The following is a 25,113-nucleotide window of genomic DNA, read 5'->3' as shown; positions in this document are numbered from 1 at the left end:
TATTTTTGTATCAGTATTGGATCGTGAGGTGAAAGTTACAGTTCTGCAATTAATGTCAAGCTTTATCTTGCACTGAAAAAAAATTCTGATCAAAACTGAACAAAAATGAATTGAGGATGAACTGACTGTTAGTCGGCCCCAAGTCCTGCCTCTCATGTATAACCATTATATTTTTACAACCCATTTATAACCATATTATTTGGGCCACAGAGCTCAGCATAAAACAATTTCAACAACATTAAAGAACCCAGTGATCTTTTTACTTGCAACAAACATATCTTGAACTTTTCATCCAGATGGTTAAAAGAGTATTTCAGGTATCTTGAATGACTTCCAGAACAGCAGTTACGTTTTTTTATAGGACTTCTGGTGTTGTCAATTATGCAAGCAGCATGCCTGTAGGTATGCTGACGTCAGCTGCCTCATGGATATGGGTTAGAAAGGGTCTGCTTTACCTTCTAGTAGGTTCAGAAAGCCTTTGTTATTTATTCACATGTTTGCCCACCGATACAAATACAATGTGGATCTATAGTGGTCTAATAATGACGTAGCGAAGGAGGAAATTATGTAAAATAATGTGGTGAAAGGAGCCACAAGTCCATGCAGACAAAGGGTATGTGGGGTGTATGGGTGGTTAATGGGTGGATGTATGGACGGGTCGAATAAGACATACATTTTACCCAGGAGACAGCTGTCGGTGTCATGTGTGAAGACATAACTGAATACATTGACTTATTATAAGTCACGTAATACGTAAAAAAACATACCAATGTAACCCAAGCCAGGATCCTTTCCTTAACGGCTTAACCTAACCAAGTTGTTTTTTGCTGCAAAAACCTTAAACACGTTATTCTGTTTGAATTCACAATGTTGACCAGGTGCTTAAAACGATAGTTACGACTGTAACTACGGTTCTATGAGTCCCGGATGACCGCCAGAGGCGGTGCTTTTAGCACTGGATATGTCCATCGCACGCATACACAGTTCTAGTACCTAATAACAACAAAGTCACCTGTGACCCACGTGACTACGGCTACATAGGCCGGCGTCACTAGTGGATCGGTTCCCAGAATCTTCTCGCGAGCACACAAGAATTCTGAGTGACCGGAAACTCTGGCGGTCATCCGGGACTCATAGAACCGTAGTTACAGCCGTAACTATCGTTCTATTTCGTCCCTACTGACCGCCAGAGCACTGGATGACTATACCAACCATGTCATGAAGAATCCGAACACTTGCTTACCTAGCTGGAAGCAGCGGAGCTCGGCAACAGGACCCGACCAAAGGATGGGGAGTAGCGACATTGACCCGGTAGAACCTGGAGAATGTGCCAGACGATGCCCACGACGCCGCAGCGCAGATGGTCTCCAGGGAAACCCCTCTCAGGGCAGCCCAATATGTTGAAATGCTCCTTGTAGAGTGACATCTCAACCCTGATGGCGGGGGGGCGGCCACTGGCCCCATAGGCATGTGAGATTGTATCCACAACCCAGTGGGACAGCCGCTGCTTGGAGAGAGCACAGCCCCTTCTCGTGCCGCCATGGCAAATGAAGAGCTGCTCTGACTGTCGTATATGGGCCGTAGCACCAATATACATCTCTAGGGCACGCACAGGGCACAGCAACTCAGGCGTGCCGTTCTCCTGTGGGACGTTAAAGCGCGCCAGCTGGATAGGCCGATTGTAGTGGGCTAGTGAAAGCACCTTGGGCAGGAACGCCACGTTCGGCCAGAGAGCAACAACCGAGCCATCGGAGTTCCACCTCAGGCATGTATCGCTCACGGAGAGGGCATGTAGCTCTCCAACTCGTTTCTCTGAGGTCATGGAAAGCAGCAATGCTGCCTTTAAGAACAGCCACTTAAGCTCCACCTGGGCCAGGGGCTCGAAGGGAGGAGATGATAGGGCATCCGGCAGCAGGGGCAGGTCCCAAGCCGGAGCCCTCGGGGTGCTAGGGGGATGCTGCCGTAAAGCCCCTCTCAGGAAGAGGGACACCAACCTGTGGCACCCCGCCATGGCGCCATCGACCCGAATATGTCGGGCAGAAATAGCAGCCACATAAATTCAGAGTGGAGTGAGAACACCCACTGTTTAGAAGGGACTGCTGTCTGGGCAACAGCGTACATACTGTCCCAAGGAACACGCACATTCTTGCCCCCCAGTAGGGGTAGAAAGTGCGTGAGTGCACGCTGCACAGCCCGAAGCTCTAGCACGTTGGCATGGCGTGCACCCTCCTGAGCAGACCACTGACCCTGAACGGTCCTGCCCTGCCGTACTGCACCCCACCCTGAGAGACCTGCACCTATGGTGACGGTCTCCTGGCGGGATGGGATGGCGCCCATGGGCACGCCCATCAGGAGATAGGCCCTGCCCCCTCCAGTGTGACCGAGAGTGGAGGCAACGCTGCGACACCCTGACTTCCCTGCGCCTGTGCCACTTGGCATCCAAGTGAAGGCTGTTCAGCCACATCTGCATGGGGCGCAACGCCAGCGGGCCCAATGGCCGAGGCATCCTGCCCAAGGGCCGAAGGAACTGAATATAAGGCACCATGTTGCCCGGCCCACGTGGAAGTAGGCTTCCCTCAAGTCCACGGCTGTGCATATGCTGTGGTCAGCATATAGAGTGGCAGCACCTTCAGGAATCTGTTGATTCCTCTGAGGTCCAGATCAGGGGAAATCCGCCGACTTTCTTGCTCACGAGAAAGTACGCCGAGTAGAACACCCTGGGATAAGCAGAGGGTCTACTGGCTCGATTGCGTCTTTGGACAGAAGGACGGACAACTCTTGGGCCAGAAGCTAGGGCCTCTGCCGGATCGCTGACGACTGTCATTTTGGCCCGGCAGTACCCCTGGCCGAAGGCCCAGGGGTACTGCGTTTCGTACCCCTGGGTTAAGGTGAAAACCACCCTGGGGGGCACCGGTAAGGCTCTGAGGCACGAGGCCGCCTAGAAGGCCGGCAGCACGAAAGCCCCTGGGAGGTGGATGAGTGGGGCGCTGGGACCTGTGCAGACCACCACTGTAAGCTGGTGGATGAGAGCGGCTGCTAGAGGGGCCCCTGGGCCTGCTGGGAGTGGACACAGGCCTATAAAGACCCGAGAGCTGCTGCCTGGTCTGCCTAGCTTAGGCAGCACGCTCCAGTGCCTACAGGGCAGCTGCCCCAAACAGCTCCCCTGGCTCACTACGGAGGACATGTCTCCGACAGTGGTGACTGAGTAGGCCAAACCTGGCGACGAGTCTGCACCAATAAGGACATAACTCGTCCCCATTCCCTAGCCTAGACATTAGGGCAAAGGCTTACAGTGATGCATCACTGAGGCCCAGCAAAGAAGGCTCAGCCGGAGCCTGCTGCCGAGAGGTAGAGAAAGCCAGTATTAGATGGGAGAGGGAGTCTCTCCAGCCTGTATGGAGCTCCCTCAGGTACTCCTCTGAAGGAGGAACAGTGGGAGTGAAAAGGGGCAGGGTTATGCCTGAAAAAGGCGCTAGCCTGAGCCGAGTCGGCCTGCGGAACCTGAAGCTGCAAGCGTACCAGGGCCGCACGAATAATGGCCGCCATGAAGGCGTCCTCCGTGCCCTGCAGAGAGCTCTGAGCAGAGGAGTGGGAAGCCTCCTCGGGGGTGAGCGGGGCCCCGCCCCCCGCCTTCATAGAAGAGGTTTGTCCGGATCCGCTAGCGACATGGCATCCTCAAGTAGAGGTGTGGCAACCGAAGGAGGGCCAGACGGCAAGCTAGTAGCCTCCGCACCGGCCCCTGGCTGAAGGGCCAACAGGAGCGACTTCGTCTGCTCCATGACGGCAGCTAACCGACCCACCTTAGAGGACAGCCTGTTTCTAGCCCTCTACCTGAGGGTGAACCCATAGCCATCCCTCCATCAAGTCGCGGGAACGGTCAGACTGAGCTGGAGGAAGTTGTGATGAGGAGAGGTGCCACCTCTGCGACTCTAGCCACTCTGAGCGCCCGAGACATGAATCTACAGCTCATGCAGGCGCTTTGTGTGAGACCCTCCCTCAAATGCTCGAGGCCAAGGCAGAGGGGGGCAGCGGTCATGGCCGTCCTCGGGCTCAAGAGAAGCCATACAGGCGCTACATGAATGAGCCAGTCTATAGGTAGCCAGATGCAGCGTAACCGGGAGTGGGCGTGAGAACACAGCCTTCCCCAGCTACCTGCTGAACGGAAAGAGTAGAGCAATGCTCCTACTCGCCGAAAACAAAGAAGGATGTAACTACACCCACGTTACCGGCAGAGGGAGCGGGAGCGAGAGCACTGCCTTCACCTAGCTGGATTAAATAAAGACGTTTAACAGGACAGCTTAGCCGGGCGGCTGCTGCTAGAATCAAGCAACACGTCTACCAGAAGCGGGGGCGAGAACACTGCCTTCACTGGTTGAGTTCATAACGAATGCCAGGTGCAGCATACCCGGGAGCGGGTGCGAGAACACAGCCTTCACCGGCTACCTGCTGAACGGAAAGAGTAGAGCGATGCTCCTACTCGCCGAACACAGAGAGGGATGTAACTACACCCATGTTACCGGCAGAGGGAGCGGGAGCGAGAGCAGTGCCTTCACCTAGCTGGATCAAATAAAGAAGCTTAACGGGGCAGCTTAGCCAGGCGGCTGCTGCTAAGAATCAAGCAGCACGTCTACCAGGAGCGGGGGCGAAAAACACTGCCTTCACTGGATGATTTAAACAACGAAGCTCAACAGAACACGCCAGATGTTAGCCAAGCGGCCGCTGCTAACAATCAGAGCAATACGTTACAGGGAGCGGGAGCGGGAGCGAGAGCACTGCCTTCACCAGCTGAGGTTAAATAAAGAAGCTTTAACAAAACATGCAAGATGTTAGCCAAGCAGCTGCTGCTAACAATCAAAACAATACGTTACCGGGAGCGGGAGCGAGAGCACTGCCTTCACCAGCTGAGTTTAAATAAAGAAGCTGTAACAAAACATGCAAGATGTTAGCCAAGCGGCTGCTGCTAACAATCAAAACAATACGTTTACCGGGAGCGGGAGCGAGAGCACTGCCTTCACCAGCTGAGTTTAAATAAGAAGCTTTAATAAAACATGCAAGATGTTAGCCAAGCGGCTGCTGCTAAACAATCAAAACAATACGTTACCGGGAGCGGGAGCGAGAGCACTGCCTTCACCAGCTAGTTAATAATGAAGCTTAACAGTACACGCAAGATGTTAGCCAAGCGGCTGCTAATAACAATCAAGCGAGATCAAGTCAAACACAAATGTTTAAGACCAGATAACTAGCTTCCAAAGAAGAGAACAGCACAGAGCCGTAGTTACAGCAGTAACAATGGTCAGTGCTTACACGGCTTAGAACCGTAGTTACAGTAGTAACTCTGGCCAGTACTTACACAGCTTAGAACCGTAGTTACAGTAGTAACTGTGGCCGGTGCCTAAAAGTGTCAGCCAACGGCTGCACCCTAGATAATATAATATTGGGAGGATGAAATCCTCTTTAATGGCCACACATGCAGAGCACACAGCACACACAGTGAAGATTGTTCTCTGCATATCATCCTAGTACAGTAGTAGTAGACTAGAGTATAGTACTAGGAGCAGTAAATACCATACCATTGCTACTGCAATCAAAACCATACATTACCGGGAGCGGGAGCGAGAGCACTGCCCTCACCGGCTGAGTTAAATAATTAAGCTTAACAGTACATGCAAGGTGTTAGCCAAGCGGCTGCTGCTAACAATCAAGCAACCAAGTCAAAACAAAATGTTAAGACCAGATAATTAGCTTCTATGGAATAGAACAGCCCGCATAAAACCATAGGCCATGGTCACAGTAGTAACCATGGCCAGTGCTTACATGGCCTAGGACCGTAGTTACAGTAGTAACTATGGCCAGTACTTACCTTACTCTCTGAATCTAAACAAAAAACGGACAAAATATGGCACACTGGGCTTTCCATACTAAATTAAATGAGAGACGCAGCTAAAGCTGGAACTCAAATGCTAATGATAGCTTGGGCACAACGCCACAAGCAGAACTTTCAAAAGAACATAATAAGGGCAACTTTATGGGAGAGGAAGTAGGAACACTGTCGTCACCAGAAAGTCTAAGCCAAACAATAAATAAGACAGCAATCAGGACAACTTAGCTGGGAGAGGGTGCGGGGACACAGCCATCACCAGCAACAAGTTGACACAAACCTGTCCGTCGAGGCTCTGCACAGCGCACAGCCGGCCACAGCTCCTGGAGGACGCGTTAACAACCCGTTTCTCCGACTGTCAGTCGCGAAGCTGCACGCGTCCAGCTGCTTGCAGAGAAATCCCTCAGATCAAACGTTCAAACCTGAACGCTGTAGGCTACAAGAATGTAGCCGCGGTACTCTCGCGGAGCGAGAAGATGAAAGGAACCGATCCACTAGTGACGCCGGCCTATGTAGCTGTAATCACGTGGGTCACAGGTGACTTTGTTGCTATTAGGTACTCGAACTGCGCATGCGTGCGATGGACATATCCAGTGCTAAAAGCACCGCCTCTGGCGGTCAGTAGGGACCAGTGGTGTAGTGGGCGTCGGACGCGGGGGTACGCCGTACCCCCACTTATTTGGAGCATGTTCTTTTTTTTAATAGTCTAATAAATATAAAATCATTGCCAGTGTTATCAGTTGCAAGTGTGTATTTGTTGTAATAATGACAAAAACATAATACATTTCACAGTAATTATAATAAAAAATAAAAACGATTTCCTTAAAAAATGATGATTCGTCATCACGCTTGTGACCCCGTGGCGAGCTGGGGGTGTGTCAGTGATTTGGCGGTAGCTCTTTCCCTCAAGAACGCTAACGAGAAAGCTCGACAATGGCAGGCAAACATTCTATACTTGACTTATTTTCTAAAAAGAATATCATTCACAAAAAGAAAGAGGCTAGCAGCACCGAAGCTACAAGTGAAGCTGCTACTAGTACATCATCAGAAGAGCCGCCTAAAGATGTGGATAATGCCATCACTAACGTCAACGTTAGCTATGCTAGCAACGTTGCCCTAGCTAGCTCAAGCTCACCTTTCCCAGATGCATAGACGGAGGAGATGCGGCGGAGGAAACAAGAGGAATACCCGTGGAAACACTGCAAAGCTGGGAAACTGGGCTGCAAAGTTTGTTCATCCATTTTGGATGTATCAGTCTTCAAAACGCAAGGTGTGTGTGTGTGTGTGTGTGTGTGTGTGTGTGTGTGTGTGTGTGTGTGTGTGTGTGTGTGTGTGTGTGTGTGTGTGTGTGTGTGTGTGTGTGTGTGTGTGAAAAGCAGCGCTGTCTGCTTATTTGCAATGTAGGCTAGGCCTCATCAGAATAATTTCAAGTCCAGATTCAATATTGTTTGCATAAGTAGGCTATATTTTTCATTTCGTTTATTTAAAGGGATAGTGGAAATCCGCGAATTTTGGGTTTAACTTATGTATTTTTATTAAAAATAAGCATAATAAACCATTTTTTTTAATTTCATGTGCCTAGTTTCATTTTATTTTCAATTTTACTGCGCCCTCTCAATGAAATGAAATACTTCGGGAATCGTCGGGAATCTTCGGGTGATGACGAGAGCATAGGAAGACGGGCACAAACAATGGCGGACATTCAATAGCATTTGCATGTGAATAGCTGACCTTTATTATGGTGAATAGATGTGTTTTGTATGGCTGTAGTGCGACAGCAAATGCAGAGAATGGCGTATCGACGTATCACCTCTGGGTAATTTGGGAACCAACAGTTCCATTTGACCTTTTTCACTGTAAACATCATTTTATTACTTAGAATTTTCACTATAGGTAATACTATAAGACTGTAAGACGGCAATACTTTATACCGAGTATATTGCCATAAATATGATGATTATCAGTAAAAAATTCTACGTGACACAACGACATTGGATTAACCTTGAGATGCGTTTTTATTCCGTTGAACACAACTTTTGATCACAAATCAAAAAAGGTAAGACGTAATTATTGTAATATTTTTGGAACCGGATGTTGTTTACTTTCTCTTTTCTGGCTGATAGCTCCAGGAATTTGAGGTCTTACAGTGATGACATTACATGTGTGGAATCTGTGGAGTCTCAGCTTTAAATCGTATATCTTGTTTGTGCAGTTAAGATAGTAATAAGGGCATTTCTACCGTGTGTTGTGTGTAAAAAAGCGTTAGCATTAGTTAGCATTGTTTCGCTCAATGCTAATTCAAAGGCTTGGTATTACTCTTGTGTTTTTTTCTAGCTAACAATTGTTCTTATTGTCAGTTAGCGGAGTTTCTTACCTTTAAAAGGGTATGAAACATTAATAGTTTCATAAATGTTAAGAAGCCCTGAGACATGTGAGAGAAAAAAAACGGTGGGAGGGGTCCACCGGGGGGACCTTCGGGCTTAACTGGTTAACAATGATTAATATTTGTAAAGGCTACAGGTGATCTTAAGATGCGTGAGCTATGCTTAGGGACCTACCAGTCAAGATTATTTGTGCGTAGGGGTGCATCATCTGGCGCCTGGTCCTGGTCATCCTCGCCATTGCCCATGCCGTGAACTATCACCTCGGGCTCGGGCTCGAACAAATAAGGACGTAATGGTCCATCGTCTGGCTCAATATTGTCACCATCGTCGCTTACTGAACCGGATTCAGATTCAGTTCCTAAAACGACATTTTCGTAGGAAAGCCGAGAGGATGTTTCTGACTCGCTATCATCACTGGATACCTCGTACAATCCTTCTTCTTTGTCTGGTATATTTGCCCTTCCACGTTCATTCTGCATAGACGCCATGGTTTGTTATCGTATCGTCTTCCTACGTTTTCGTCACTTCCAGTTTGGCTGAGTCGAACATTTCGTTTCTAAAAAACTTCGGGGAAGCTGCAATAAAGTGCTTCTAACATGCGTAAGGCAATTATTATATTTTTTTAATCAGGTGTGATTGTTTTGGTACGTAATTATGCTTGTATATAAGTTAAAACGAAACTATTTGAGGTTCCATTTCCACTATCCCTTTAATAAGTTAATTTCAGTAAAACTTTGGGAATTGTGTTTGTTTGTTATGAGTTTTAAATATATTTTGAAAGTGGAGAGAGAGAGAGAGAAGCAGCGCTGTCTGCTTAGTTGCAATACTGTAGCTCAAGCATTTATGCAATTTAGGCCTATACATTGTTTATGTAACTTATGTGCCAGTTTGTCCATGGTTTTGAGTCTGTGTGTGTGTTGAGCGCACCGCCATCTGCTTTTTGCAGTACAGTAACTAAAGTAGGACTAAGCATACCGGTAGTTTCTGTGGACCTGTCTGCCCGTTTTGTGAGTGCACTGTGCGCGTGCGCACTTGTGTGGCATTGTTTGGGATGACCTAACTAAAATAGCGTCCCCCCAGTAAAAAAAATCCCCATTATGTAAATAAACATGGTGGAAACAGAAGCATGTTATTACTATAATAAATCTGGTTAAACATGAAGCTATCAGCAGCCCAGTGCATGGGTGGGGCTGCAAATAAGCTTGTTAGTTGATAAACCCAGAATGAAATTGAGCGATGTCACTCGCCTAAATAAGAGTATATATCTACCCATGGTAACAGCCTGTGTTTTTGTGAGAACACAATACTATAATGTATGCTCATTAAAAACAGGGATATATCTCAGTTTCTACACGGACCACTATTGCGGTAAGCATGTTGTAACTTCCGGTTGTTGTCATCTCCGGGTATCCCGTGTGCCCGTTCTGTTGCTGATAGCTTATTATCTTAACTTAATCGATCGTTTTAAAACTCTTGATCACGGCAACTGCCTGACGTTGTAATCACACGTTACTATAACTTAAGCTCTCACAACTCTCCTTCTCTTAGCGACTGTAACTCCACAGTTGCCTACACTCTTTTCGGGTTTGCTAACGGTAGCTACTTTAGCTTGATAGCTAGCCATGGCTCTTTCCCCACCCTCGGGTTCTATTTCCTGCTCTAACTGTCTCATGTTTGGTTACTTCCCTACCTCCTTTACTGGTACCGGTACATGTGTTAAATGTAGTATAGTTGTTAGGTTGGAGGCGGGAATCATAGCCATAGAAGCCCTCCTCCGCATCTTAGAAAGAAACTCAGCTACAGTAAAGCCCATGTTAGCCGGTGCGGATCGGCAAAAGGTAGCTCCTATTAGCCGTCCCCCGGCAACTCCCGAGCAGCAGGGAGACTGGGTGACTGTTCAGAAGGGGCATAACGCGAAACCCGCAGGTCCCCACCAACCCGTTCACGTATCTAACAGATATTCCCCACTCAGCGAGACACCCGCTGAGAAGCCAACTCTGGTTATTGGTAGCTCTATTATGAGACACGTGAAATTAGAGACCGAAGCCTCCACAGTCACATGCATTCCGGGGGCCAGAGCGGGCGACGTTGAGGCGCATCTTAAACTGCTGGCTAAAAATAAACGTAAATACAGTAGGATTGTTATTCACGTCGGTGGTAATGATGTTCGTATACGCCGATCAGAATGCACCAAACTTAATGTGGAGTCGGTGTGTAGTTATGCTAAAACAATGTCGGACACCGTAATCTTCTCTGGTCCCCTCCCCAATCTGATCAATGATGACATGTATAGCCGCATGTCATCATTTCAGCGCTGGTTGTCTTGGTGGTGCCCAGCAAACAATGTGGGCTTCGTAAATAATTGGACAGCCTTCTGGGGAAAACCTGGTCTGATTAAGAGAGACGGCATTCATCCTACTTTGGAAGGTGCCGATCTCATTTCGGCAAACATCTCAGGGCTTTGTGGACTTAATCCATGACAAACTGGAGTTGAGACCAGGAGGCGGAGTCGCAGTCTTACACGCTTCTCTGCGCTCTCTCCTAGGCAGTCATCCATAGGAATCCCGAACCCAATAAAATACCCAATATTAGCGGTGTGTGTGTCTGCCCAAGGACAAGTTAAGGTAAAACCTAATAGAGGTGTCATACATAATAACCTAATCAAAGTAAATGTAACAACTACTACAGTGCAACAAAACAGGAATATTAAATGTGGTCTCTTAAACATAAGATCTCTAGCATCTAAAGCAATATTGGTAAATGATTTAATATCAGATTATAATATTGATATATGCTGTCTCACTGAAACTTGGTTGAGACATGAAGAATATGTCAGCATAAATGAGGCCACTCCACCCAGCCATATCAATACTCATATTGCCCGAGGCACGGGCCGAGGAGGTGGAGTTGCAGCCATCTTTGACTCAAGTTTACTTATCAATACTAAACCAAAATTAAATTATACCTCCTTTGAAAGTCTCGTTTTTAGTCTTACGCATCCGACCTGGAAAACTTTGCAGCCAATCTTATTTGTTACAGTGTACCGTGCACCAGGTCCTTATTCAGAATTCTTATCTGAATTCTCTGAGTTTTTATCAACTTTGGTTCTTAAAACAGATAAAGTAATTATCGTAGGTGACTTTAATATTCATGTTGACGATGATAAAAATAGCCTTACTGTTGCATTTAACTCTATATTAGATTCTGTTGGTTTTTGTCAGAGTGTAAATAAACGAACCCACTGCTATAATCACACTCTCGACCTTGTTCTGACTTATGGTATTGAAATTGAGCAACTATTAGTCGAACCGCATAATCCTGCTTTATCCGACCATTTCTTAGTAACTTTTGAAGTACTGTTACGAGACTACAAAGCATTAGTCAAAAGCTCCTGCAGCAGAAACCTATCTGTTAGTGCTATAGCCAAATTTAAGGAAGAGATTCCACCAATACTTAACTCGTTAGCATGTCTGCATGTAAGGGAGGAAACTTATACAAAATGTACACCACCCCAAATTGATCATGTTGTTGATAGTGCTACAGATGCGCTGCGAATAAAATTAGACTCTGTTGCTCCTTTGAAAAAGAAGAAAATAAAACAACATAGACTAGCTCCATGGCATAATGCCGAAACCCGCAAAATAAAGCAAAAGTCGAGACAACTTGAAAGGATATGGCGTTCTACTAAACTTGAAGAATCTCGTTTAATTTGGCATATTACTCTCAATGAATATAAGAAAGCATTGCGTAAAGCGAGAGCAGCTTACTACTCTTCATTAATAGATGAGAATAAGAATAATGCAAGATTTCTTTTCAGCACTGTAGCCAGGCTGACAGAAAGCCACAGCTCGATTGAGCCTTCTATTCCCATAGCACTCAGTAGTAATGATTTTATGTGCTTTTTTAACGATAAAATTGTTACTCTTAGAAACAAAATTAATGACCTCTTGCCTTTGACCAGTATAGTGTTATCAACAGCTCCGGGAAACGTAAGTTCTAATATTACACTAGATAGTAAACTAGAATGCTTTTCAGCCATAAACCTTGAACAATTAAATTCAATGATTCTCTCTTCTAAACCATCAACGTGCATGTTAGACCCAATTCCAACTAAGCTGTTGAAGGAAGTTTTTCCATTAATTAGCACTTATTTATTAAATATTATGAATATGTCTTTATTATCAGGCTATGTTCCACAATCATTCAAAGTAGCAGTGATAAAACCGCTTCTTAAAAAGCACAACCTCGATCCAGAGGTTTTAGCCAACTATAGACCTATTTCTAATCTTCCGTTCCTCTCAAAAATTCTTGAGAAAGCGGTCGCAAAACAGTTGTGTGATTACTTAAAAAACAATGATTTATTTGAAGCTTTTCAGTCTGGCTTTAGAACACATCATAGCACAGAGACAGCTCTGGTTAAAGTCACAAATGACATTCTAATAGCCTCTGACAAGGGACGTGTCTCTATTCTTGTTTTGCTCGATCTCAGTGCTGCATTTGATACTATCGACCATGATATCTTATTGCAAAGACTAGAGCACTTAGTTGGCATACAGGGAACTGCTTTAGACTGGTTTAGGTCCTATCTATCTGAACGCTCTGTTTGTACGTGTCAATGATGAATCTTCCACGCAAACCAAAGTTAGCCATGGAGTGCCACAGGGCTCAGTGCTCGGACCTATTTTGTTCACATTATATATGCTTCCGTTAGGCAATATTATAAGGAATCATTCTGTAAACTTTCATTGTTATGCGGATGATACTCAACTATATTTATCAATCAAGCCTGATGAAATTAATCATCTAAATAAAATTCAAGACTGCCTTAAGGACTTAAAAACGTGGATGACCTTAAACTTTTTGATGTTAAACACGACCAAAACTGAAGTTATTGTACTTGGCCCGAAGAATCTACGAAACAAATTATCTAAGGATATACTAACTATGGATGGCATTAATTTGGCCTCCAGTGAGACTGTAAGGAATCTTGGTGTTATATTTGATCAGGATTTATCCTTTAACGCCCACATAAAATCAATTTCAAGGACCGCCCTACTTCCATCTACGTAACATTGCAAAAATCAGGCATATCTTGCCTCAAAACGATGCAGAGAAACTAGTCCATGCATTTGTTACTTCAAGGCTGGATTATTGTAACTCTTTATTATCAGGGTGTACCAAGAAGTCAGTCAAGTCGCTTCAGCTGATTCAAAATGCTGCGGCTCGTGTACTAACCAGAGTTAGGAAAAGGGACCACATTACTCCTGTTCTGGCTGCCTTACACTGGCTCCCTATAGAACACAGGATAGAATTTAAAATTCTTCTTCTCGCCTACAAAGCCCTTAATGGGCAGGCGCCATCTTACCTTAAAGAACTCATTATACCCTACTGTCCTACTAGGGCATTGCGTTCCAAGAATGCAGGGTTGTTGGTTGTTCCTAGAGTCTCTAAAAGTACAATGGGAGCCAGAGCCTTTTCTTATCAAGCTCCACATTTGTGGAATCAGCTTCCAGTTTGTGTTCGGGCGGCAGACACCCTATCCGTTTTTAAGAGTGCGCTTAAGACCTTCCTTTTTGATAAAGCTTATAGTTAGGGCTGATTAGATCCAGCCCCTAGTTTTGCTGATATAGGCTTAGTTTGTCGGGGGACATCTTACTTCTTCCTTCTCTCTGTCTATACCTGTGTACTCTCATGTTCCGATTAACCCAGCTTCCCCAAATGTCTTTCTTTTTGGTGTCTATATACGCCGGGATCCGGAGTCATGGATGATCCTGCGCTCCTCTGTCCTGGATCGCGAGCCCTGGATCTTGAGTCGTGGCTGTGGTCCTGGATCATAGGTCCTGGATGGATATCCTCGTGGATTCATCTTCCTATTATACACACATGCATTTCCAAAAATTTGGACTACCTATGTTGCAAATGTATTATCTTTTCAATTTACACACGGCATCTATTGCACGTCTGTCCGTCCTGGGAGAGGGATCCCTCCTCTGTTGCTCTCCCTGAGGTTTCTCCCATTTTTCCCTTTAAACTGTGGGTTTTCTCCGGAAGTTTTTCCTTGTACGATGTGAGGGTCTAAGGACAGAGGGTGTCGTATTGTCATACTGATATTTTGTACAAACTGTAAAGTCCACTGAGACAAATGTAACATTTGTGATATTGGGCTATATAAATAAACATTGATTGATTGATTGATTGATGAGGACACACAGGGTCGGACAATACAACTGAAAAGGTCAGTGGTTTCATCCAATTACTGGTAAAAACAAATATTACATTTCACATGAAGCTCCTTGTTTGTTAATGTACATCCAAAGGTCACTTTTGAGGCTTATTTTAGGTAAAGGAGTATGTTTTTCTTCTCTGACAGTTGTGTGGCATACAACAAACTAAAAACATATGCAGTCAAAATGGAAATACCGAAGCTAATTTTCCCTTCATAAATGTTAAAACATTTAGTTAAAACAGCTGAACATTATAAAGATCAGGATAGAAAAATCTGTGTCAGAGGTTGTTATTTTGCTTTCATTAGTTTAAAGATATGTGTTAACTAACACATTTGTGTTAATCCTTCAACACATGTGTGTAACTTTGTCAATGTCTCTGCATGTGTAAGATAGTAAGAGCTAATGGATTTAGTTTCTGTATAGGATTCTCATTTTCTCAAGAATGTAGCCGCTGGTACTCTCACGGAGCGAGAAGATGAAAAGGAACCGATCCACTAGTGACGCCGGCCTATGTAGCCGTAGTCACGTGGGTCACAGGTGACTTTGTTGTTATTAGGTACTCGAACTGTGCATGCGTGCGATGGACATATCCAGTGCTAAAAGCACCGCCTCTGGCGGTCAGTAGGGACGAAATAGAACTGTGATTGTTAAGCTTCACTCTTATTTTAACAACCTGCAGTAGCTGCAGTCTTCCCAATCTGCCTCTTCTGTAGCAACACAATGAAACTGATAACAACTAGTAACGGGTCAAAAACGTGATAACGTTTCATCATGTGCTTCGGACAGACAGAACAATTATTTTAAACATGGATTAATTGCCATAATATTTGCAACAGTTCTCCTGAGCCCAAGATAGGTATTCCTACCAACTTTCTTGATACCTAGACATTTACTTTAAAGTCGACATGAGGTTGACATCTATGGTTTCTTCACAGCTAGTTGAATGTATTGCCATGACATTTGGTGCACACATTCATGACCCCTAACAATACATTTTAATCACTTGCGTTGATATCAGACTTTTCCTAAAGCTCATTCATCAGGCCAACACTTTGATTGGTCCTATACTTTGATATTTTCCCAAAGAGCTCGAAAACTAATGACATTCCCATTGGCCTCGCTCAGCTGTACTGGATGTGTATTACTCATTTAAAAACGTTAGCATACTTGCATGCTAAACTAGGATTGCAGACATGGCAAACATAAGCCAAGACCTGACGTTTTGAGTTTATGAGCTTCCTTTTACTATAATTCTTAACCTTTGCTCACATGACATCAACTTCTGCCACAAATGTAAAAAGGGAATTATCTTGATTTTAGTAGTTAAAGATGTCTGTGTGTTTTTTTATTTCACTTGGTAATGACCCTTACTGTATATAAAGTGTCGACCCAGTGACAGATCAGTCTCCAAATATTCAGATGCTGTTTGTATTTGTTTGGCATAAATGATCTGTTCCTGTCCAAATAGTGTATGTCTATTAGTATAAAAAGCGAATTTGAAATAATACAATCAATAGAAATGTTTGGGGAAAAAATCTCACTTGCAAGTTTTAAACTTACATTACCCTTCTTAAGGTTAGTTTGGCAAAGAGGTTCTAATGTGAGGGCTTATTGTCTGAGGAACATGAAAGGTGTCTCCTTAAATAAATCCAACATAAAGCTGAGGCGATCCATCTAATGACCAGAAATAACAAACATGTTTAAAAAGCAGGTTTGTCTGTGGAGTCCTCCCTTCAGATGTTTGTTCAGGCCTAGCAGTGTAGACACCAACCCATAATCCTCCTGCAGACACACCTGTAGAGGAGAGTATAAAGACCCTGGACTGAACTGAGTCATACATCAAGCTTCAAGGAGTCTCTCCACAGCAGCTCCACAGCCTCCAGACCGACCCTGAAGATGACTCCCTCTGCCAGCCTGCTGCTGCTGCTCCTGCTCGGCCTCTCTCAGGCACTTCCTCTCCAGGAGGAAGGAATCGAAGAAGATGAAGAAGAAGAAGTAGACGAAGAGGACACTGTCGACATCACCACCAGGATTTTGACCTCCAACAACGCCACAGATGAGATCCTGCTGGAAGGAGACCTGCTGGCTCCCAAAACTAGAAACGCCATGAAGTGCTGGTCCCAGAGCTGCCTGTGGAAGAAAGGCTCCAGAGGCTTAGTGACGATCCCCTTCACCACGAGCAGTCAATTCACCAGCTCGGAGAGACAGAAGATCACCAACGCTATGAATACCTTCCACAGCAAGACCTGCCTCCGCTTCGTCCCCCGTCGGAACCAGTACGACTACATCAGCATTGAGAACAAGGGCGGATGTTACTCCTCTCTGGGCAGAACAGGAGGCAGACAGGTGCTCTCTCTCAACAGGCAGGGCTGCGTCCACCACGGCACCGTCCAGCACGAGATCAACCACGCTCTGGGCTTCCATCACGAACAGACCAGGAGCGACCGCGACTCACACGTCAGGATCAACTGGCAGAACATCAACCCGCAGATGGCCTACAACTTCAAAAGGCACGACACCAACAACCTGAACACCCCCTACGACTACAGCTCCATCATGCACTATGGAAGAACAGCCTTCTCCATCCAGCGGGGGAAGGACTCCATCACCCCCATCCCAAACCCCAACGTCCAGATCGGCCAGAGGAGGGGCATGTCCCGCGGGGACATCATGAGGATCAACAAGCTCTACCGTTGCTAATAACAATGCTGATGAAAAATGCCAAAAAAAAAAATCGTACTTTTTCTGCTTTGTTTTCCCTGTAATTAATCAAAAAACACTGTGACGTATGGAATCAACATCAAATATTTCACTGTTCTTCAAATGTTCAAACGGCAGATTATATGACCGTCATCATATCCCTAAATGATCTGTAATAAAAGTGCTGCAGAGATTACTGATTGCTGTCTAGTTATTTTCATAATTTGTGTCTTTAAAAAAAAATACACGCATATGCCAACCCAGTCTCACGGCGTTTTGTGTTTTAGTCACAACATTTGATCTATTGATTCGTGTTCACCAACACGATTTTCCCCTTTTTTTCGTGTCACACAGAACGATTTTAAAAGCAATGTATTTATATTGGTAGTATGTTTCGTCCCTGCAACACGTCTTTTTGTCCGTTCGGGTCTTGGAAGACCGGAAGCTGTGGGGTTCATAAAAACATCTCCTTACTCAATATCAAGCCACGATTATTGTTTTTATTTTAAATCGTATAATGTCGGACTTTTTTTGTCGTCTGTGAGGAAAATAAATGGGGCTCTGAGCCTCAGGATACTGAAATCTGAATTTCTTTTAATCTTTTTTTCCTTATAATTTGTTATTCTTTTCTAAATAACACACTGTTATTTACTCAACAATAACACACAATGATCCTTGTTTTTATGTTTTTGTTTAATTCCATAATCTCTGGCTTTTTTGGCGTCCGTCAGGAACTGAATTTCAAAATAAAAATAACCGGAAACAGACGTAGGCCTATAAGGGACATTTCGAGCATAATTGCGATTGTCACTGTCACTACCCAATCTGCCCACCTGCCCGATCTGTACTGCGCACCCATTCAACCATTTATTAATTATATGTTTTACATTTGATAACACCAATGTGTTTAATACTGGCAACTTGTAATTGTTGGAAAAACCAAAACGTTCCCAATAGAGACGTCCCATAGAACATTTTGCGAAACACAATAGCCAGCATGTGTAGTTCTGGGGGGGGGGGGGGGGGCGTTTGATTCCAGCTTTGGATAGTCTGCCGTGGTTTCGTTCCATTTCAAAGAGCTGTTTACGCTCTGCGTAACCTTGGCGCACTGCCACTCCAACATCCAATCCCAGAGCTTGAAGATTCATCACGGGGACTGTAGTCCTAAACGATAGCTGGGGATTATGGGTAGTGTAGTGTCTTCGGCCATCCTAAACTCGATGATACTCGAAATGTCCCTTATAGGCCTACGTCTGTTTCCGGTTATTTTTATTTTGAAATTCAGTTCCTGACGGACGCCAAAAAATCCCGAGATTATGGAATCAAACAAATAAATAAAAACAAGGATAATTGTGTGTTATTGTTGAGTAAATAACAGTGTGTTATTTAGAAAAGAATAACAAATTAGAAGGAAAAAAAGATTTTAAAAAATACAGATTTAAGTATTTTGAGCCTCTAAGCCCCATTTATTTTCCTCACAGACGACAAAAAAAGTCCGACATTATACAATTTAAAATAAAAACAATAATCGTGGCTTGATATTGAGTAATAAGATGTTTTTATGAACCCCACAGCTTCCGGTCTTCCAAGACCCGAACGGACAAAAAGACGTGTTGCAGGGCCGAAACACACTACCAATATAAATACATTGCTTTTAAAATCGTTCTGTGTGACACGGAAAAAAGGGGAAGATTGTGTTGGTGAACACGAATCAATAGATCAAATGTCGTGACTATAACACGAAATGCCGTGAGACTGGGTTGCACATGAACATGAATGCAATGCCGACATGGTGCATGTCATCATGTTATCAGTTTCAGTTCACTGTAAAGTCATACAGGAATTGTGTATTTCTGTATTTTTGTATCAGTATTGGATCGTGAGGTGAAAGTTACAGTTCTGCAATTCAATATCAAGCTTTATCTTGCACTGAAAAAAAATTCTGATCAAAACTGAACAAAAATGAATTGAGGATGAACTGACTGTTAGTCGGCCCCAAGTCCTGCCTCTCATGTATAACCATTATATTTTTACAACCCATTTATAACCATATTATTTGGGCCACAGAGCTCAGCATAAAACAATTTCAACAACATTAAAGAACCCAGTGATCTTTTTACTTGCAACAAACATATCTTGAACTTTTCATCCAGATGGTTAAAAGAGTATTTCAGGTATCTTGAATGACTTCCAGAACAGCAGTTACGTTTTTTTATAGGACTTCTGGTGTTGTCAATTATGCAAGCAGCATGCCTGTAGGTATGCTGACGTCAGCTGCCTCATGGATATGGGTTAGAAAGGGTCTGCTTTACCTTCTAGTAGGTTCAGAAAGCCTTTGTTATTTATTCACATGTTTGCCCACCGATACAAATACAATGTGGATCTATAGTGGTCTAATAATGACGTAGCGAAGGAGGAAATTATGTAAAATAATGTGGTGAAAGGAGCCACAAGTCCATGCAGACAAAGGGTATGTGGGGTGTATGGGTGGTTAATGGGTGGATGTATGGACGGGTCGAATAAGACATACATTTTACCCAGGAGACAGCTGTCGGTGTCATGTGTGAAGACATAACTGAATACATTGACTTATTATAAGTCACGTAATACGTAAAAAAACATACCAATGTAACCCAAGCCAGGATCCTTTCCTTAAGGCCCTGTCACACTGTCCCGAAATTGACACCCGATGGACACACGATAAAGAAAATGTTCAAATTCGGCTGTGATCGTAGCAACATCGGGCCATTCGTGAGGCCATCTTAAGCCATCGTATGACCGCCGGTGGAGTTTCTCAGGCTCCGGCAGCAACTTCGTAAGGCACTCGTGAGGACATCTTGTCAAATCGTGTCATCTTCGTGTTATCATCGGTGCCATCGGGCATTCGCCCTCACTCTGATCGGGGCGAATGCCCGATGGCACCGATGATAACATGATGCCCTCACGATGGCCTTACGAAGGGCACAATTGACACACGAATTCAACACGAAAATGAACCTTCGCAAGGTCCTTCGGCAATTTTTTGGCATGCCAAAGATTTTGCCACCGCTCACGAAGTTGCTGCCGGAGCGTGAGAAACTCCACCGGCGGTCATACGAAGGCTTAAGATGCCCTCACGAATGGCCCGATGTTGTTACGATCACAGCCGAATTTGAACATTTCCTTTATCGTGTGTCCATCGGGTTGTTTTATTGCACAACAAAATCATGTAAATATATTATGTAAATAACCCAATTTGTGTTCTGTGAAACTAAAAAGGATATAATATATTATTTTGAAGGACAGTCTACATATAACGACGGATAAAGTAAAGAACAAAGTCTGAAGATATCAGTACAGTATCATAGTACTGTAACACAATTGTTTTTGGTACTTTCATTGCAGTTGTATGTCTTAAATGTAATGTAAATGTTGCCTTCGTGTGTGGTTCGGGGCCATCATCGTGCGAAATTCACAATTCCATATTCGTGTGTCCATCGGGTGTCAATTTCGGGACAGTGTGACAGGGCCTTTGACGGCTTAACCTAACCAAGTCGTTTTTTGCTGCAAAAACCTTAAACACGTTATTCTGTTTGAATTCACAATGTTGACCAGGTGCTTAAAACGATCGTTACGACTGTAACTACGGTTCTATGAGTCCCGGATGACCACCAGAGGCGGTGCTTTTAGCACTGGATATGTCCATCGCACGCATGCGCAGTTCGAGTACCTAATAACAACAAAGTCACCTGTGACCCACGTGACTACGGCTACATAGGCCGGCGTCACTAGTGGATCGGTTCCCAGAATCTTCTCGCGAGCACACAAGAATTCTGAGTGACCGGAAACTCTGGCGGTCATCCGGGACTCATAGAACCGTAGTTACAGCCGTAACTATCGTTCTATTTCGTCCCTACTGACCGCCAGAGCACTGGATGACTATACCAACCATGTCATGAAGAATCCGAACACTTGCTTACCTAGCTGGAAGCAGCGGAGCTCTGCAACAGGACCACGCCCAAAGGATGGGGAGTAGCGACATTGACCCGGTAGAACCTGGAGAATGTGCCAGACGATGCCCACGACGCCGCAGCGCAGATGGTCTCCAGGGACACCCCTCTCAGGGCAGCCCAATATGTTGAAATGCTCCTTGTAGAGTGACATCTCACCCCTGATGGCGGGGGGCGGCCACTGGCCCCATAGGCATGTGAGATTGTATCCACAACCCAGTGGGACAGCCGCTGCTTGGAGAGAGCACAGCCCCTTCTCGTGCCGCCATGGCAAATGAAGAGCTGCTCTGACTGTCGTATATGGGCCGTAGCACCAATATACGCCTCTAGGGCACGCACAGCGCACAGCAACTCAGGCGTGCCGTTCTCCTGTGGGACGTTAAAGCGCGCCAGCTGGATAGGCCGATTGTAGTGGGCTAGTGAAAGCACCTTGGGCAGGAACGCCACGTTCGGCCAGAGAGCAACAACCGAGCCATCGGAGTTCCACCTCAGGCATGTATCGCTCACGGAGAGGGCATGTAGCTCTCCAACTCGTTTCCCTGAGGTCATGGAAAGCAGAAATGCTGCATTTAAGGACAGCCACTTAAGCTCCACCTGGGCCAGGGGCTCGAAGGGAGGAGATGATAGGGCATCCGGCAGCCGGGGCAGGTCCCAAGCCGGAGCCCTCGGGGTGCTAGGGGGATGCTGCCGTAAAGCCCCTCTCAGGAAGAGGGACACCAACCTGTGGCACCCCGCCATGGCGCCATCGACCCGAATATGTCGGGCAGAAATAGCAGCCACATAAATTCAGAGTGGAGTGAGAACACCCACTGTTTAGAAGGGACTGCTGTCTGGGCAACAGCGTACATACTGTCCCAAGGAACACGCACATTCTTGCCCCCCAGTAGGGGTAGAAAGTGCGTGAGTGCACGCTGCACAGCCCGAAGCTCTAGCACGTTGGCATGGCGTGCAGCCTCCTGGGCAGACCACTGACCCTGAACGGTCCTGCCCTGCCGTACTGCACCCCACCCTGAGAGACCTGCACCTATGGTGACGGTCTCCTGGCGGGATGGGATGGCGCCCATGGGCACGCCCATCAGGAGATAGGCCCTGCCCCTCCAGTGTGACCGAGAGTGGAGGCAACGCTGCGACACCCTGACTTCCCTGCGCCTGTGCCACTTGGCATCCAAGTGAAGGCTGTTCAGCCACATCTGCATGGGGCGCAACGCCAGCGGGCCCAATGGCCGAGGCATCCTGCCCAAGGGCCAAAGGAACTGAATATAAGGCACCATGTTGCCCGGCCCACGTGGAAGTAGGCTTCCCTCAAGTCCACGGCTGTGCATATGCTGTGGTCAGCATATAGAGTGGCAGCACCTTCAGGAATCTGTTGATTCCTCTGAGGTCCAAGATCAGGGGAAATCCGCCGACTTTCTTGCTCACGAGAAAGTACGCCGAGTAGAACACCCTGGGATAAGCAGAGGGTCTACTGGCTCGATTGCGTCTTTGGACAGAAGGACGGACAACTCTTGGGCCAGAAGCTAGGGCCTCTGCCGGATCGCTGACGACTGTCATTTTGGCCCGGCAGTACCCCTGGCCGAAGGCCCAGGGGTACTGCGTTTCGTACCCCTGGGTTAAGGTGAAAACCACCCTGGGGGGCACCGGTAAGGCTCTGAGGCACGAGGCCGCCTAGAAGGCCGGCAGCACGAAAGCCCCTGGGAGGTGGATGAGTGGGGCGCTGGGACCTGTGCAGACCACCACTGTAAGCTGGTGGATGAGAGCGGCTGCTAGAGGGGCCCCTGGGCCTGCTGGGAGTGGGCACAGGCCTATAAAGACCCGAGAGCTGCTGCCTGGTCTGCCTAGCTTAGGCAGCACGCTCCAGTGCCTACAGGACAGCTGCCCCAAACAGCTCCCCTGGCTCACTACGGAGGACATGTCTCCGACAGTGGTGACTGAGTATGCCAAACCTGGCAACGAGTCTGCACCAATAAGGACATAACTCGTCCCCATTCCCTAGCCTAGACATTAGGGCAAAGGCTTACAGTGATGCATCACTGAGGCCCAGCAAAGAAGGCTCAGCCGGAGCCTGCTGCCGAGAGGTAGAGAAAGCAAGTATCAGATGGGAGAGGGAGTTCCCGTGCCGCTGTGTCGTAGGCCCTACAGAGCAGCTCGTTTGTGACCCTGCACTGAGGCCGAGGGCACCTGGCATCAGGAGCCCGAATCGGGGAGCCGATGGCAGGCTCAATGGATGGCAAGCGACCCAGCCCCACCCTCGCCGGATCCTGCCTGGCAGCAGAGTGGGAGAGGGCCCTGGTGTCTCTCCAGCCTGCATGGAGCTCCCTCAGGTACTCCTCTGAAGGAGGAACAGTGGGAGTGAAAAGGGGCAGGGTTATGCCTGAAAAAGGCGCTAGCCTGAGCCGAGTCGGCCTGCGGAACCTGAAGCTGCAAGCGTACCAGGGCCGCACGAATAATGGCCGCCATGAAGGCGTCCTCCGTGCCCTGCAGAGAGCTCTGAGCAGAGGAGTGGGAAGCCTCCTCGGGGGTGAGCGGGGCCCCGCCCCCCGCCTTCATAGAAGAGGTTTGTCCGGATCCGCTAGCGACATGGCATCCTCAAGTAGAGGTGTGGCAACCGAAGGAGGGCCAGACGGCAAGCTAGTAGCCCCCGCACCGGCCCCTGGCTGAAGGGCCAACAGGAGCGACTTCGTCTGCTCCATGACGGCAGCTAACCGACCCACCTTAGAGGACAGCCTGTTTCTAGCCCTCTACCTGAGGGTGAACCCATAGCCATCCCTCCATCAAGTCGCGGGAACGGTCAGACTGAGCTGGAGGAAGTTGTGATGAGGAGAGGTGCCACCTCTGCGACTCTAGCCACTCTGAGCGCCCGAGACATGAATCTACAGCTCATGCAGGCGCTTTGTGTGAGACCCTCCCTCAAATGCTCGAGGCCAAGGCAGAGGGGGGCAGCGATCATGGCCGTCCTCGGGCTCAAGAGAAGCCATACAGGCGCTACATGAATGAGCCAGTCTATAGGTAGCCAGATGCAGCGTAACCGGGAGTGGGCGTGAGAACACAGCCTTCCCCAGCTACCTGCTGAACGGAAAGAGTAGAGCAATGCTCCTACTCGCCGAAAACAAAGAAGGATGTAACTACACCCACGTTACCGGCAGAGGGAGCGGGAGCGAGAGCACTGCCTTCACCTAGCTGGATTAAATAAAGACGTTTAACAGGACAGCTTAGCCGGGCGGCTGCTGCTAGAATCAAGCAACACGTCTACCAGAAGCGGGGGCGAGAATACTGCCTTCACTGGTTGAGTTCATAACGAATGCCAGGTGCAGCATACCCGGGAGCGGGTGCGAGAACACAGCCTTCACCGGCTACCTGCTGAACGGAAAGAGTAGAGCGATGCTCCTACTCGCCGAACACAGAGAGGGATGTAACTACACCCATGTTACCGGCAGAGGGAGCGGGGAGCGAGAGCAGTGCCTTCACCTAGCTGGATCAAATAAAGAAGCTTAACGGGGCAGCTTAGCCAGGCGGCTGCTGCTAAGAATCAAGCAGCACGTCTACCAGGAGCGGGGGCGAAAAACACTGCCTTCACTGGATGATTTAAACAACGAAGCTCAACAGAACACGCCAGATGTTAGCCAAGCGGCCGCTGCTAACAATCAGAGCAATACGTTACAGGGAGCGGGAGCGGGAGCGAGAGCACTGCCTTCACCAGCTGAGGTTAAATAAAGAAGCTTTAACAAAACATGCAAGATGTTAGCCAAGCAGCTGCTGCTAACAATCAAAACAATACGTTTACCGGGAGCGGGAGCGAGAGCACTGCCTTCACCAGCTGAGTTTAAATAAAGAAGCTGTAACAAAACATGCAAGATGTTAGCCAAGCGGCTGCTGCTAACAATCAAAACAATACGTTTACCGGGAGCGGGAGCGAGAGCGAGAGCACTGCCTTCACC

General features: G+C 46.8%; 1 protein-coding gene across 1 annotated transcript; it reads left to right on the top strand.

Annotated features, from left to right (window-relative positions):
* Positions 1-16,332: 16,332 nt before the first annotated feature.
* LOC117557843 (high choriolytic enzyme 1-like) lies at positions 16,333-17,383 on the top strand. Its single transcript, XM_034233821.1, has one exon. It carries the CDS (start codon positions 16,386-16,388, stop codon positions 17,187-17,189), a length of 804 nt encoding a protein of 267 aa, XP_034089712.1. The 5' UTR covers positions 16,333-16,385; the 3' UTR covers positions 17,190-17,383.
* The last annotated feature ends 7,730 nt before the right edge of the window (positions 17,384-25,113 follow it).

The sequence above is a fragment of the Gymnodraco acuticeps genome, unplaced genomic scaffold, assembly GCF_902827175.1.
Source record: "Gymnodraco acuticeps unplaced genomic scaffold, fGymAcu1.1, whole genome shotgun sequence".
Taxonomy (NCBI): Eukaryota; Metazoa; Chordata; class Actinopteri; order Perciformes; family Bathydraconidae; genus Gymnodraco; species Gymnodraco acuticeps.
Note: the sequence above shows the minus strand (reverse complement) of the source record. Positions and strands in the feature narration are given on the sequence as shown.